We start from the raw sequence: 16,610 nt of genomic DNA, 5'->3' as shown, positions 1-16,610 counted from the left end.
AAGAGCCAGAAAGAGAAAAAGAATCCAAGGGAGGGCAGGAAAAAAGAGCAAGAAAGTGAGAGAGAGAAAAAGACTGAATGTAAGGAGATAGACAAAAGTATCTACACGCTGTAGAACACGTCATTAACATGATATTATTGTGATCTTTTGTCTGAGACATACATTTATGAACCATAAAATGAGGCCTCAGGAAAAGGCTGACTACTGAACTTGTGCTTTGAGATGTACAGTTATTCTCTCAGTATTTTTTTTTTAACCTAGAAACTAAATACTATTTGAAGAGTTAGAATATATTAGAAGCACACTATCACAAATTTCAGTGTATTAGGGCAGAAACCAATGGACCACTTTGCTGCCATTGCTCATTTTTCATTTCCTTTACAGTGACCTTGTCCGTATAACAGAACACAGAAGGAGAATCTGTGCTGTTTCCAAATTATTTGAGCCAGGATTTGGAAAAGCTGCTTTGATTGTCGTCCGGGTCCCTTCCTCAGAGGAAACACATCCTGTTAATGTTTGAATGTGAAGTCGGACTACTGAATATTTGTTGCAGCCAGCAACGCCCAAAGACTCACCAACACAGTTAGAAAAACAACAGTTTCCTCCTAACTTTCAGAGTCGTTTTCTTTTTGGTATCTTATCAGTATGTCAGGATTGTGTCACTCCCAAAGCATGGAGTCTATTTCAACAAGATGCTCAATTTTTGCTTAACTGTTTAATGTACAGCATGGTGCTTTGCTGTGATTGTTAATATTTTGATTTAAGCTGAAGGCAATCTCAACAAACATTACACAAAACTGCCTTGGACAGCAAGTTGATCTGCTTTTCAACAAACTGACAAAAAGGTGTACAGACCCAGGAGATCACTCATTCGCCTCCACCAGCTTTACTCAAAGATCTTCACTTCGAGCATCAACAAAACTTCAACAAAAGGGATGGACCTGCATGCACGGCAGCTTATCACCGCTGCGTCTCCAGTCAAGAAGGCGCAAGAGGGCGGATAAACCACGTTCACTTGCACCCAACTTAAGCACCTAAAGTATTTTCAAAATCTGAGACATCCTTATTGAGGATACTGGTCGACACGAGAATGAATGCTCAGCTTCTCTAGCAACTCTTAGACAGCTCTAGATGCTCCTTAATGTCTAATTCATGTGTGATTTGTGTAGAAATAAAAAAGCTTCCTTGTGTTCACTTGGCAACTAGAGCTGTCTTGGAGTTGAGGAAAAGCAGCTGGGTATGACTGTCCAAAAGCTGGTGGCTACTGCTGTAGCAGTGGCTCTTCTGTCTCTGATTCTCAACAATGCAGCAGCATTCACTCCAAACTGGGTGTATCAGGCCCTGGAGGATGGAAGAAAGCGCAGTGTAGGATTGTGGAAGATGTGTTATGGGATCGATAAAGGCAAAGGGCCAACAAGGCATGAACAGACTTTGGAGCGTGACTGTGAGAATTTAAACTGGGGATCAGAGCATGCTGGATTTCAAGAATCTCGGAACACCGTGAAACGTAAGTCCATACATCTCTTATCTACAGCTGGGGCAGAAAGCTAGCACATAAGTTCAGCGGATAATAGCCAAGGCAAGTTGACTGTTGGCCTTTACTTCAATAGGAATGGACCATAATGCAGGTTAGAAAAATGACAGGAGACCTTACTGAAACGTATGAGATTCTTAGGGGCTTGACAGGGTAGATGTGGTGAGGTTGTTTTCCCTGTGGGAAAGTCTAAGACCAGAGGATATAATCTCAAAGAAAGGGATTGCCCATTATAGGCAGACATGAGGAGAAATTTCTTCTCTCAGAGAGTAGTGAATCTGAGGTATTATTTCCGGTAGAAGGTAGTCAAGGCTAGATTGCGAAGTATGTTCAAAGCTGAGATAGACATTTTTTAAATCAGTAAAGGAATCGAGGGTAAGTGGAGTTTGGGATTATCAGATCAGCCATGATCACATTGAATAGCACAGCAGACTAGATGGGCAGGATGGCCTACTTATACTCTTAGGTCTTATAGTCTTACTGTGGACTATGGGCAGGGACACGAATGGACTACTGTTCCTTTACTGCTAGGAAAATGAATGGTTACAAGAGTTCCTTTAACATTTTGGGGTAGGCAAGGTCATTGAAACATCTGCCTTTCAACTCTGCATTGTACATTCCTCATACTGTTAATATTTAAAGGGATTATTAACTCAACTTTATACTATCAGTGAGAGCATGAGTTAGTGAAATCTCTGTACTATCAATCAGTGAGGGGTGGGAATTGATGAAACCTGTGTACTGCTACAGTTAATGAGAGATTGAGTTAATGCAAGGCCTCCCAAAGGTGGGGTGAGGAGGAGACGGACACCAAGTGAGGACATAAGCTCTGAGGCAGCAATGGAAACCGTGGAGCTCTGACAAACATCTAACAGCTATACACCTGAGCTCCAGCTCTAATAGTTCTCACTGAGGGATTGCAACAATTTTCAAGCCTTAAAATGGAGTCACAGAACAAAAATAGTTTGGGAAGCAATGAGTTAATGAATCCCTGTACTGTCCCCGAGGGGGTGATTTGATGAAACTGTTGTATGGTCAGTGAGGGGGTAAGTTAATGAACCTCAATTCCTAGAGACACTTAGTTATCATTATTGCTTGAGGCTGTGAGTTATTAAGGCATTTGTAGACCTTAGCTATCTCACCAAATAGTAATACTGTGTGAACATTTCATATAACTACCAACCAAATAGAATAAACACTAAGTCTTTGAATATTGGCCCACAATATAGCAAGTTAAGGGATAACATAAGCCATATTCCATACTTTGAAAGCTGTTTGATAAATAAATTAAAGGGATCCCTATTTTTAAACAAATTGAAAGGCCAAAATGAATGAATGGACTTGGCTATGTCAGTGTAGAATTTTGAAGTGCTGGACATTAGCATCTCCACTCCAATGGGAAAATTGAGGAATTGCAGTGACTACCTGAGTTAAATGAAGCTCAGATTCAATATCATTCATCAACACCAAAACTGAACACCAAACTAAGTATTTAACATTGGAACACAGTAATCATCAACTCTACAATTCAATACTATAGAAAATAAAAAACAATTAAATTATGAGAAACTTTGCTTTCAAAATGGGCAAAATGTCATTTAAAACATGATACTGCCAAATCTCTATATTTCAAGGGTGACCAAGGGAAAAGAATTATTTGTTAAAACTCTGATATATTCATTCTCAAATAGAAATTTCGCTGGGAAGCTAGGGTGTGAAATTGTTCATGTTACTGAGAAACTCCATTACAGCATTTACTCACTGGAAACTCACTACATCATCCAATAATTAATTTTTTCATTATTGTGGCTTAAACATTGTGTAAAGCTACTATGATGATACTGTACAGTAACAAGGTACAATATTTGTTGGAAGAACAGAGATTATTGCTGAAAAATAAACTGTAAGGGTATTGACTCCCTGCCTTTTTCCAACAACCCAACCCAAAATCTCTATTTTACGTTGAATTGTATGGAGCGGCTACAGCTGAATGATAGACTGGGCATGCCCAGTCTGTCTGAAACTAGACATGCAGGACAGATCTTAATAAGGTTTTTATAATTTAATGCATTCCAAATAGGAAAAGTTAAGATTCATTGTAGGTTCTGAATCTGTTGGATCACCAGTGTCCAGTGTTATAATGGGTTTAGACAAGCCAGACTTGCAGATAGAATTAGTTACTAAATTGGTTGAAGGCTGACAAAATCTATTTTCTTCATAAAATGAAAACATTATAAATAGGACAGCATCAGATCACACATCCTCTCATGTCTGCTTCATTATTGAACATAATCATTGCTGATTTTATCCCTTAACCTAGGAGACAGTACAATAGGAATGTTTTTTAGAACTGTGTTATTCTACATTGAACCTGTATTCTATTATTTAATCTGTGTGAATTGATGCAACTGTAATTGTTTTAATTGCTGAATCCCCCACTATCAACAACTTGGGGATTACCATTGACCAGAAACTGAACTGGACAAGCTATATAAATATTTTGGCTACAAAAGCAGTTCACATGCTAGGAACCCTGAAACAAGTAACTCACCTTCTGACTCCCCAGAGCATGTCCTCCATCTACAAGGCACCAGTCAGCAGTGTGATGGATCATTGGCACTATACCCACAAACGTTCACTCCCTTCATCACTGACATTAAGTAGCAGCAGTGCATACGCTCTACAAGATTCATTACAGAGATTTACCAAGGTTCCAACACCTTCCAAACCCATGACCACGACCATCTAGAAGGACAAGGGCAACAGATGCATGAGAACACCTCTACCTGCAAGTTTCCCTCCGAGCCATTCACCATCTAAACTTGGAAATATAATTGCTGTTCCTTCAGTGTCGCTGGGTCAGATCCTGACTCACTCCCTAACAGCATTGTGGGTCTGCAGCAATTCAAAAAGGCAGCTCACCACCACCTTAAGAGCAACTAGGGATGGATAATAAATGCTGGTCCAGCCAGTGACACTCACATCCTGTGAATGAAAAAAAAATTTGGCATTCTGTTCCAAATATTTGTATTGTGTAGGGAAAGAGATTTTTGATCTCTATTCCCGTTTTAGGTTGCTTAGTTTTAAACCTGTGCCACTAAATATAAACTTGCAAACTCATTTAAACACCAGCTCGTGCCTCCATCTCATTGCTTTAAAAGCCTAGGTCATGGCTTTTACCAACACCCAAATCTTCTTTACTCCAAAGTAACCAAGTTCACTTTCCCAAACTTGAAACTGTCGTCCGTTCTCCACAATAAACACATTGCCTGCATTAGTCAGCGCTAAAACCAATCATTACTGCCAAGGCTGTATTGATAGCCCATACCTCTGTGTCCTGTATCGTGACAGAGAATGTGCACACATGAGGGCTGAGGATGGTCACTAATTATTTTCAGTTATCATGTGGTCAGTCACAGAATACTTGATAACTTTGCTCTTAACTGTTTACTTCAACTGAGTATTATCTATTAAGGCAACACGTGACAGAGTGGACTGTACTTTAATCTTCTCTAATTAATCACACTGTCTCCATCTCCTGCAGTTCAGTTTGACATGATGCGAGCCTGTAACCTGATTGCCACAGTGGCTCTGACTGTTGGCCAGCTCATCTTCCTCCTCGGACTGATGGAACTGCCACTCATTACTCAGGATTCTCAGTGGTGGGAAGAGGCCATAGCTGCTCTGTTTCAGCTGTCCAGTGAGTAACACATTTACTTTCCCATTTAGAAATTGTACAAGCAGCACCAAAACTAGTCAAACTGATAGTGTTTCATGGTCACTTCAACAGCACCTTTTTTAGTTACCTACCTTCACTCTGGTAAGGTCCATCAGTTGCCAAATTTTACAACTATCAATAATCATAGAATCGTAATTTCATACAGCACAGGAGGTGCAGCATGCAAGTGTTGACTCTTTGAAAGAGCTATCCAATTAATCTCACTCCCTGCTTTATCCCCATTGCCTTGCAACTGAAACAAAGACAATTGGCTAGGATGAAAATTCAGAGCTATGGAGTTATCAGTCCCACACTCTAGCATACGGCACAAAATGTGCAAGCATCGAGTGTTGCTGCACTGCTACAAATTCATGTCTACTCAGTTCCTTGCATGCACTACAAGCAATGAAAGGTATTTTCAGCAAAATATATCATGTATATTTGAACACTTAAACTTACACAAATACACTTCACAGATTGGGCAGAGTCTAGTGGAGCATTGAAATACAAGCCTGGGGGATCATGGAGGCAGGTTTAATCCCTTCCCAGTATTGCTGGAATAGGTAGATAATTATCTCAGTTCACCTTCAAAAATACTGAAGAAATGCATGTGAGAGGACAATATTCAGTTTAGGCCAAAATCAGTACACCTCTGGATTACACTGACATGTAGGTAAAGCGTGGGTAGTAGAAACATATTTCCAATTGCAAAACATTCATGACTTATGATCAGAAAAGCTGTGCCTAAGTGAAATCCCAATTCTGATAGTGGGTAACCACTGCTCACTCTAGGAATCAGCTGGGTGCATTAGTGGTAATCTCCAGATGCAGATCATCTACCCAACCTCTTTTGAAGAACCTCTCATAAGTGCAACAACATGCAGAGAAGATGCTACCTGTGGAGCAAGCACAGCTGCAAGACACACTTTTTTGTGATGGAAGTTAATGGTAGCGCCTTGGGAAGTGTTGCTGAACAAAGAGGTGTAGGGGTGCAGGTGGCCTGGGGAGTGTTGCCAAACAAAGAGACGCGGGTGTGCAGGTGGCCTGAGGAGGGTTGCCAAACAAAGAGACCTAGGGGTGCAGGTGCATCGTTCCTTGAAAGTGGAGTCACAGGTAGACAGTGTTTGGCACACTTGCCTTCATTGGTCAGTGCAGTGAGTGTAGGAGTTGGGACGTCATGTTGCGGCTGTACAGGGCATTCGTTAGGCCATTTTTAGAATATTGCATTCAATTCTGATCTCCCTGCTGTAGGAAATATGTTGTTAAACTTGAAAGAGTTCAGAAAAGATTTACAAGGATGTTGCCAGGGTTGGAGGGTTTGAGCTATAGGGAGGGGCTGAATAGGCTGGGACATTTTTTCCCTGAAGCATCGGTCACTGAGTGGTGACCTTATAGAGGTTTATAAAATCATGAGGGGCACGGATAGGGTGAATAGTCGAGGTCTTTTGCCCAGGGTAGGGGAGTCCAAATCTAGACGACTTAGGATTAAAATGAGAAGGGAAAGATTTAAAGAGAACCTGAGGCGCAACCTTCAGATGGTGCGTGTATGGAACGAGCTGCCAAAGGAGTGGTGGAAGCTGGTACAATTACAACATTTACAAGGCATCCAGACAGGTACATGAATGGGAAGGGTTTAGAGAGATACAGGCCAAATGCTGGAAAATGGGACTGCTTCAGTTTAGAGGATACCTGGTCAGCGCAGACAAGTTGGACTGAAGGGTCTGTTTCCGAGCTGTATAACTCTATGACTCTAAGTAGTTCACCATCGATGATTATTCTCCTTTTGCAATAAGTAATTATAGTATTACTTGCACATTCAGTTATAAGGTGTTCCCAAGACTAAGAATTTCACAAAGACCAGAAGAATTCCTTTACTCTAACTGGTACAATTTTCTGATCCCATCCTGTAATTCTTAACAACCCTGATCACAGTATAATCACTGTGCAGGACAACAGCTTTGAAATCTGGAACATGACTGAACGATTAAAGACACCCAGGCAGTACATACTGAGATCTGCTAAGATTTGATCAGAATTTAGTTTTCATAGTCATTACAATTGGCTATTTTTCTACACACACAATTATTAGAAAGTTTCTTCACATTGACCTCCAACAGTCTTTCAAAGATATTCTGGGAGTCAGGTGAAATGCTTACAGATGAGTGAGAGTCAATGAGACATAACAAATGAATTATTTAATGCATCAGCTAATTATCCTCAAATAAAAGAATGGCTGAGAGAAGGGAAACTTTTCAGTTTAAAGTTACATGTTAAAGGCTAAACAGTTGTTTTTGCCAACTGGATTTCCAATACAAATTCTTTCCAGTGTGAAATCCTGAGATTTCTTTGTGGATCTCTACTCGCTCAGTGAGGAGGAAATGCAGTCTCTGTGTTTATACACTATTCCATTGACAATCAGAGAACTGGAGAACCATGCCATTCTGTGGAGCTGCTAATTTTAGCTCCCAGCAATTTGCACTTGCTGCCCAATGTCTACTCAGAGTGTGATGAGCGACTGGAGGGCGCCAGGATATCCCGATCCAGGGGCAGGAAATGCCTGTTATTACCTGTTACGCAAGCTGAGCCTTGAAGCCTGCAGAGAGCTTTGTCTGAGGCCCAGGGAAACCAAAGTCTGCTGGCAAATAAACCGTTACACCACAAATCACTCAGCAGCTCACTGTAGATGAGCAAGCAAGCAAGCAAATTGCCACGAAAATGTCAAGTTATTAGAGAAGTAATTTTGCAGAAATTTATATTAAAACATTTCTTCTCAAATGGATATGAAAAGACATGGAGAACATGTTAATTAAACCTAATGTGTTTGGAAGATTTGAAGTTTTTAACAGGGTATTCTCAAACTCTTTGCCATTCACCACCAAACTTGAAGGAGACAGGCATTGGCTGCAAAGAGCACTGAACATAAAGTTATTCAATTTTTTTTCCTATTAAAGCTCAAGTATTTTGGTCACATTCAAATACCCAGATATATTTTGTGAAATACAAAGCTTGCAGACAATAACCATTATGCTGTCCTTTAGTCTGTGTGGGGCAGACTGTGAATACTTGTACACAGTACTCAGATTTTGCAAGAATATAAGCAATGTTGTTTAATGGTTGTAAATTACAGATAAGCAAAACTGCAAAGGGGAGGACACAAGGGCTGAATGACATAACTAGCGACTTGCATCTCTCATTCTCTTTCCGCTCTGTGAAGTCATCAAGCAGCAGTTACTGAGACCAGAATTCTGTGCACAGGCAGAAATCAAAGTGAACTAACTTGGTAAACTGGGGATCTAGAGCTAGGACAGTGGTAGATCTGTGCTTAGACCTGGTAAACCGATTTTATGGGACACTGGGTACATTTGAGCAAGGTAAATCAGGGCTTCGAGTCAGTGGGAGATAAATTGGCTACTGCCTGTTGCATTGGGAATTTGTGAAATTCAATTTTATAACTAGCTGATTGATTAGTTGCTTATCTGTATTCCTTCTGCCTTCAAATTTCCTTGGCACAAGCTGCCATATGTCGCTGCCTTGAATTCCACCATCCCTGTGACAACCTTTAAGCAGCAGGAAGGAAATTGCCACAATCCACCAGCAGATTCCCATATCACACAGCTAAAAACACGCAACCCACTGTTGTCAGACTGGATGGGATTAGTTTTATTGGGCAAAATCATCCTTCCAGATCTAATTTGATCTAAGAGAATACGGACAAGTTTATTTGGAGTAAACCTAAGTATACCTAAACATACACAACAAACTTTAAATGAAAAATTTAAATGATCAATGTAGTAGCTATTCCACAGATTCAGGATTGTGATTCACTGATATTATAGAATAGAATAGAATCTGTACACTGTGGAAACAGGCCCTTCGGCCCAACAAGTCCACACCAACTGACAGAGCATCCCACCAAGACCCATCCCCCTAATCTACACCTCCCTGAACACTACGGGCAATTTAGCATGGCTATGCACCTAGCCTGCACATCTTTGGACTGTGGGAGGAAACCGGAGCACCCGGAGGAAACCTACGCAGACACGGGGAGAATGTGCAAACTCCACACAGTCGCCCAGGGTGGAAACGAACCCAGATCCCTGGCGCTGTGAGGCAGCAGTGCTAACCACTGAGCCACCGTGCTGCCCTATTATGCATAAAAATGAAATTATTTTCAGTATTCAACTGCAAAGAATGTATACGAAAGTAGCTCGTCAATTCAAATGCTTCAACGGTGCAGTTATGCTATAAAGCAAAGTCTGCTGAGAGAAAAGGGAACATATAGAGAGAGAGAGAGAGGAGAGATGGGTATACAGAGGAGAGAGATGGGAGACATGAGCCTGAAGAAGAGTCTGGGTGAATTAGGCATAGAGAAATGGGGAGAAGTGGGTGACATCATTTGAAAACAAGACGTCAGTTTCCATGTAAAAACTGAAGATAATTATCAAACATCCAATATTAGGTGAAGAAACATTTTCTCTAGATAAACATAGGGTCTAAAGAAGCCATTACTCTCAGCTCCTGGCATAAATACTGTTCCCTCATCATCAAATCTACCTCTTTACCTGGCAAATGTCGAAGACTTAACCAAACTGTTTGTAGTATTGACTAATTTGATTTCAAGCGGAACTTCTGAATGCCTGTCACTTAGACAGTCTGTTTTCAACACTGTAACACCATCTGACTTCCACATTGCCTCAGCATACCTGTTGCTGAAACCGCTTATCTGTGCTGTACCAACTCCAAACTTGAATATTCTGATGTATAGCAGCCCTTACGACATTTTATTACGTTAAAATTACAACACAAAATGGGAGCAGTCATTGAGAGATAGGTACAGAGCGAGACCATATAAACATAGAAAATGGGTGCAGAAGAAGGTAATTCAGCTCCCTGAGCCTGCTCAGCAATTCAACAAGGTCATGGCTGATCTGTTTGCATTTTGAATCCTGCATTCACATCTTCCCTGATAACCTCTGATTCTCTTGCCTAACAAGAATCTAGTTACCTGTCTCAAAAATATTCAATGACCCCATTTCCACTGTTTTCTGAGGCAGGTCCAAGTCATACAAATCTCAGAGAAAAAAAAATCTCATCTCTGACCTGAAAGAGTGACCCCTAATTTTAAAACAGTGCCCCTATTTCTGGATTCAGGCACAAGATAAAACATCCTTTTCACGTCCATCTTGTCAAGACTGTTCAGGATCTTATACACTCCAAAACAGTCACGCTTCATTCTTCAAAACTCCAGTGGAAACAAGCTCAGCCTATCCAACCTATCCTCACATGACAACATATTCATCCCAATTCCTCTCTTAATAAAGGACATCTCATTAATCTTCTTGAATACATGTTATAACTGGATACTAGCTTTTCGTGACATTACCACTACAAGACCTAGATCCCTCTGCACCTCAGAAATTCCAGCAGTCATTCTCTGTTTAAATAATACTCTGCTTTTTCAGTCTACCTGTCAAAGTGAACAACATCACATTTTCCCCACATTATACTTCATCTGTCTGATTTTTGCTCATTCATTCAAACTGCCTTCTGCAAATCTATCTATCATATATTCATTCGCCTCATACGGCGTCGATGTAAGTTGTAAAAATTTGAGGCCCTAGCACAGGCGGGATTTCCCTTGTCTCAGCCAGCCAATTAAATAAGAACCATTTATGCATTTGTATTTTCAGCCAGCCAGACCAATCTTCTATCCATGCTGATATGTTGCCCCCTACCCCATGAGCTTTTATTTTCTGCAATAACCTGCGGTGGCACCTAATTAAATGCTTTCTGGAAATTGAAGTACTATATGTCGACAGGCTTCCCTTTATCCACAGCACATGTTAATCCTTAAAAGAAATTTAATAATTTGGTTAAAAATGATTTTTTTCATGAAAACATGCTGACTGTTGCCAATTACTTGAGTTTTACTAAGTCCACAATTTGATGACCTACTTAATGATAATGTATATATTCAATTTGATGGAACTTTTTCTGAATCTCGGGAATTTTGGAAAATTAGCACCAATGCATCTACCAGCTCATTGCTATCTTCTTTAATATCTTAGAATGAATTCCATTTGGACCCAGTAGACTTGTAAGCTCATAGTGCCTTCAGTTAATTTTACCTATTCTATCTTCTGATTTACGGCTCTTACTGAAATTTTTTGCATTGGAGTTTTGTCTATCCTTTATAGGGAAAACAGTAGCACAATGTTTCTTATTAACTACGTCTGCTATTTCCTTAATATCTACCCAGTCACACTTTCTAGAGGTCCAACACTCACTTTTTAAAAATTCTTTTCTTTCTAAATGCCTGCAGAAACTGTTGCTATCCACTTTTACATTTTTACCCAGAATCATTGAATCCCTACAGTGTGGAAGGAGGCCATTTCGACCCATCGAGTCCATACCAATCTTCTAAAGAGCATCCCACCCACCAACCCCCCCCCCTCCCAGGCCCCCAGCCCACCCTCCCAACCTATCCCCATCACCCTGCCTCTCCCATGATTAATCCACCTAGCCTGCACATCTGTGGATACTTAGGGCAATTTAACATTGCCAATCCACCTAGCCTGCACATCTTTGGACTGTGATAGGAAACTGGAGCACCCATATGAAACCCATGCAGACACGGGGAGAATGTGCAAACTCCACACAGACAGTCGCCCGAGGCTGGAATTGAACCTTGGTCCCTGGCGCTGTGATGTAGCGTTGCTAACAACTAAGCCACTGTGCCGCCACCATACCTAGATTCCTCTGATAGTTGTACACTAACTTGTTCCTTTTGATTAAATTTTAGCTTTTCTCTGCCTTTCTTTACTTTCTGACCAATCATCTGACCTTCCATTCAGCATTATACAGTTTATGCTATTTTAAGTTTGATGCTTCTTGTAATTTCTTCAGTTAACCACGGATGATGGGTCATCCCCTTAGAACATTTCATCATAGTAGGAACACTTATCCAGAGTATTTCAAAATAACCCATTAAATATCTGCAAACACATCTCTAATGTTACATCCTCTGGTCTGGTAACATAGTTCATTTCAGCTAGCTTAGCTTTCATGTTCACATTGTTACGCTAATGTGAGTTTAAAATGCTGGTCTTAGATTCAATCTTTACCCTTTCAAACTGGATGTAAAATTCTATTGTGATCACTGGTACTAAGAGGTGCCTTAACTCTGAGGTCATTAATTAATGCTGTCACATTACACAATATCAAGTCTAATGTAGCCTGCTGCCTGGTCAATTCTGCTCTTAACAAAATACATTGACAACATTTCTTGGCCTCCTGAGCAAGGCTACTGCTGCCAATCTGTTTTTTTTCCAGTTTATATGAAGATTAATATCACCGATGATATTACCATGACAAGCACCCAATATTTCTTCCTGTACACTTCATCCTACATTGAGATCACTAATAAAGGGCTTGCAGACCATTTCCACTGGTGACTTTTTCCCCCCGTTATTCTTTATTTCCATACAAACGGATTCTGTATCCTGAACCAAGGGCTTCTATAACTACTGCAGCAATGCCATCCTTGATTAACAGCGCCATCCCTCTATCTTTACCTCACTTCCAGTTCCTTTCAAGTGACATATACTAAGTGCCCAACCATTGTCACCCTACAGCTACATTTCCATAATGGCTAGCAGATTATATTTACTTACTACAGTGTGTGCTATAAATTTGTTCACTTTGTTATGAGTTCCGTGCATATTCAAATACAGAGGCTTTAGTTTTATATTTTTATTATCTTTGTAATTTTGTAATTTTTTTGATTGTTAATACATTATTACATTTTTATCCTCTCTGTCCCTTCCTGCCATTCATTGATCTTAATTTGCCGTATTAGTATTTTCCTTTTTTACCTTGTCTCTACTCTTCCATGAATCACATCCTTCCATATTTAATCTCTTGTCCCTACTAATTAGTTTAAAGCCTTTCCTGGTTATATGGTTCTCAAGACCTTGGACAGTTCAGATGTAGGTTGTCCCAAATGTAGAGTGTCCACTTTCCCAAGTACGAGAGCCTGTGCCCCAAGAACAAGTCACATATTCACTTGTCTAATTTTATGCACTCTTTGCCATTATGCCTGCAGCTCAGGTGATAATCCAGTGGTTATAGCCACTGGGGGTCTGCATTTGATTTAGTACCCAGCTCCTCATACTCTCAATGGTGAATCCTTTCCTCGTTCATTCATGTTCTTGGTACCTAAAGGACCGTGGCAAAAGGATACTCCCACTGCGAGTTCCTCTTCAACCATAAGCAGATGTAAAATACAGTGTCAATCCCCCGCACTACACTATCCTATATGACCACTACATTCCTTGCTGCTCCCTCCACTTGAATTACTTCCAATACGACAGGACAGTGGTCACTCTGCTCATCCACCTTGCAGTACCCGTTCTTATCTAAGGCAGAATCTCAAACCTATTGGACAATTGCACTTCTGCCCTCACTCAGTCACACCCTCCTGTCCTCATGAAGGTAAGGTGAGATGAGGGCACTGAAAGACAACTGTAAATAGCAAAGTAAGGTTAGTAAGGCATGTTTGACCCTACATTATGCATTGGCATAATGGAAATTTTTGCCTGATTTTGTTCTACATGTACAAAATAAAGACCATACACCTGATGTATTGTGTACAGACAGGTCAGTCAATCCATAAAGGACAGCAGACAAAACTGCATTTAGTTCCTGTAAGATACACATGTTTACGGAGTGGGACACAAGTGACAACCTAGGGAACAAGCATGTTAAAAATCTGCATTAGAACTGGAATGTCCCTTAGAACAGGAAACTTGACTTTGCTCTTGAAATGAAAGTTAAACAGCTCCTTTTCCCACTCCATTATCTGCTTCCTTCCCCAGTGAAAAGGGCTATGTGATGCTGTATCTTGAAGGATGGGAAATGAGGTTAAATAATCATCACTCATTCAACACAAAAACTAAAATAAACTTCAACAGTGTGTCATTTTTTACATTGTGTTGTGAATGAAAATGAAAAGAAATAATGATTAATTTCAGTGTTCTCTTCAGGCTTGCTATAGGCCGCTTGGCAATGAAATTGGCTGAGTGACAGGAAACAGAGGGTAGTGGTAAATGGTTGTTTTCCAGAATATAGGGAGGTTGGACTGTTTTCCCAGAGTTTGGTACTAGGATCACTGCTGAGGGCACAATTTCAAAATTTGGAGATGTCACAAAACTTCCTGTAAAATTTCCTGCAAAACAGCATTGGGAACTGTGAAGAGGACAATGATAGACTTCAAGGGCACATAGGTTGATGGGATGGGTGTGGCACATGGCATTTAACGTAGGGAAGTATCAAGTGAAATATTTTGGTCAAAGAGAGGCAATAAGAAATAAAGGCTATAAATCGAAATGGAGTGCAGAAACAGAGATTCAGGGAATATACACGCACAAATTATGGACAATGGCAGGATAGATTCAGAAAGTGGTTAAAAAGGCATCTGGCCTCCAGGGCATTATAAATATTGGCATAAGGTGACGAGCCTTCATAAAATTCAGGTCGAGAGAAAACTCTACGTCTTATAAATAGGCAATATTGAATATGCATGAAATATTGTGTCCAATTCTGAACACTGCATCTTAGGAAAGAGGTGAAAGCATTTCAGAAGGTGTAATAAAGGTTTTTGAGAATGGGTAGAGACATATGAGACCTCTGTTACAGGATATTTTGGAGAAGCTGGGATTGAGCTCAGAAGAGTTTGATAGAAGAGTTAATCGAAATATTCAAAAGCATGATGGATTTGGGAAGAGTAGATAGGGAAAATTATTCCTTTTTTTATTCATTCATGGGATGATGGCATCACTGGCTAGGCCAGCATTTATTGCCCATCCCTAATTGCCTAAAGGGCAGTTAAGAGTCAACCATGTTGCTGTGGGTCTGGAATCACATGAAGACCAGACCATGCAGTGATGGCTGCTTCCTTCCCTAAAGGACATTAGTGAGCTAGATGGGTTTTTCTAATGATCGACATAGTCATCATCAGACTCTTAGTTCTAGGTTGATGGAATGGTGAAGGATCAGAGGACGTTGGTTTAAGGTGACTGGCAATAGAAGTAGCAGGTGATGCAAGAAAAAACATTTTATATAGCAAGTGGTTAGGATTTAGAACCTACTGTGGCTTTCAAAAGGCATTTTAAAAACAAAAATATTTAATGAAAAATGGTTGTTGCTGCCAAGGCCAGTATTTGTTTCCCATTCCTAACTGCCCTTGAACTGAGTGGCTTGCTAGGTCATTTCACAGCAGCTAAGTGCCAACACATTGTTCTGAGTCAGGAGTCACCTGTTGGTCAGACCAGATAAGCATGGCAAATATCCTTGCCTAAATGACATTAGTGAAGTGATGATAGCAACTATGAAACTATTGGATGAGCACCTGAGGAAAAAAAACATTGCAGAGCTATGTGGACAGGAAAGGGGGTGGGGCGGGGGGTGGAGGAGGTGGGACTAACTGAATTGTTCTTGAAGAGAACTGGCATGGACATGATGGGCTGAATTACCTCATTCTGTGCTGTAACCATTCAGAAGGCACTACCCAAATAAGTGCCCTGAAGGCAACGTGACTTTGTTTTCCACTAATGATCAGTTATAACTAATAATAAAACTCACAAAATTTGCCTTTTTGTTCAACCTGACAGCATTATTTTACAGTTTTGTTGACATCTTTTGTTGTGACAAGTTCTGATTAGGTAAGTGCAGCCTGATAACATGGTAGTATAAAGGATCTGGGAATATGTGCCATTCATATTTTTTGTTATTGGAGTTCATGCAAAGGGCCTGTGAAGGGAAATGACTTGCCTCAAATTAAAATTTTATTTTGGGCTCTGTGGTGGAAGTTCCAATACTGGTTTCCTGCTGCCACCTGATGAATAATTGTTCCACTGTGAAACTGTAAAGAATCACGATGAGTAAAAGGAGGAATACAACAATAAATATTTTAACTGGACCAAAATACTCGCATTTTAGGAGGCAACAGATAGGCAAAGAATAGCAGCAAGGATTAATCTGGAGAAGTCTGAGTCAGAGGAAAGGAAGAAGAAATAAAATAGCTACAATTGTTTAGGTTGCAACAAAAAATACACAGAAACTCAAACATTATGAGCATATTTTGGATCTAAGTTAATGTCTACAGCAATCAACTTCAAAACTAATATTCTCACACCTTTGATCTAAAGGAAAATGAGTAATTGGTTGCAAAACTACATAATACTGCTCCTTCCGTTCGTGGCACTACTAGCCAATAGAAGGTTAGGGAGGCAGGGACGAGCTGGAGTGGTTTTGGGATGCGGTAGGGGGAGGGGAGATTTTGAAACTTGTGAAATCGGA

General features: G+C 40.3%; 2 protein-coding genes across 3 annotated transcripts in view; one reads left to right on the top strand and one right to left on the bottom strand.

The window, feature by feature from the left end:
* The window catches only part of ift140 (intraflagellar transport 140 homolog (Chlamydomonas)), a 124,242-nt gene that overhangs the window by 52,272 nt on the left and 55,360 nt on the right, over positions 1-16,610 (bottom strand). The gene's annotated exons all lie outside the window — the stretch shown is intronic.
* tmem204 (transmembrane protein 204) overlaps positions 1-16,610 on the top strand; it is a 38,336-nt gene that overhangs the window by 8,186 nt on the left and 13,540 nt on the right. For both annotated transcript variants that reach the window (XM_020531567.2, XM_020531568.2), the window contains exons 2-3: positions 385-1,507; positions 5,079-5,234. In XM_020531567.2, the coding sequence (XP_020387156.1) occupies positions 1,240-1,507; positions 5,079-5,234 (424 nt within the window). In that variant the 5' untranslated portion in view covers positions 385-1,239. The remainder of the gene's footprint in view (positions 1-384; positions 1,508-5,078; positions 5,235-16,610) is intronic.

This window comes from Rhincodon typus, chromosome 21 (assembly GCF_021869965.1).
Source record: "Rhincodon typus isolate 14 chromosome 21, sRhiTyp1.1, whole genome shotgun sequence".
Lineage (NCBI taxonomy): Eukaryota > Metazoa > Chordata > Chondrichthyes > Orectolobiformes > Rhincodontidae > Rhincodon > Rhincodon typus.
The sequence above is the reverse complement of the archived record's forward strand: the minus strand, read 5'-3'. Positions and strand labels throughout refer to the sequence as shown.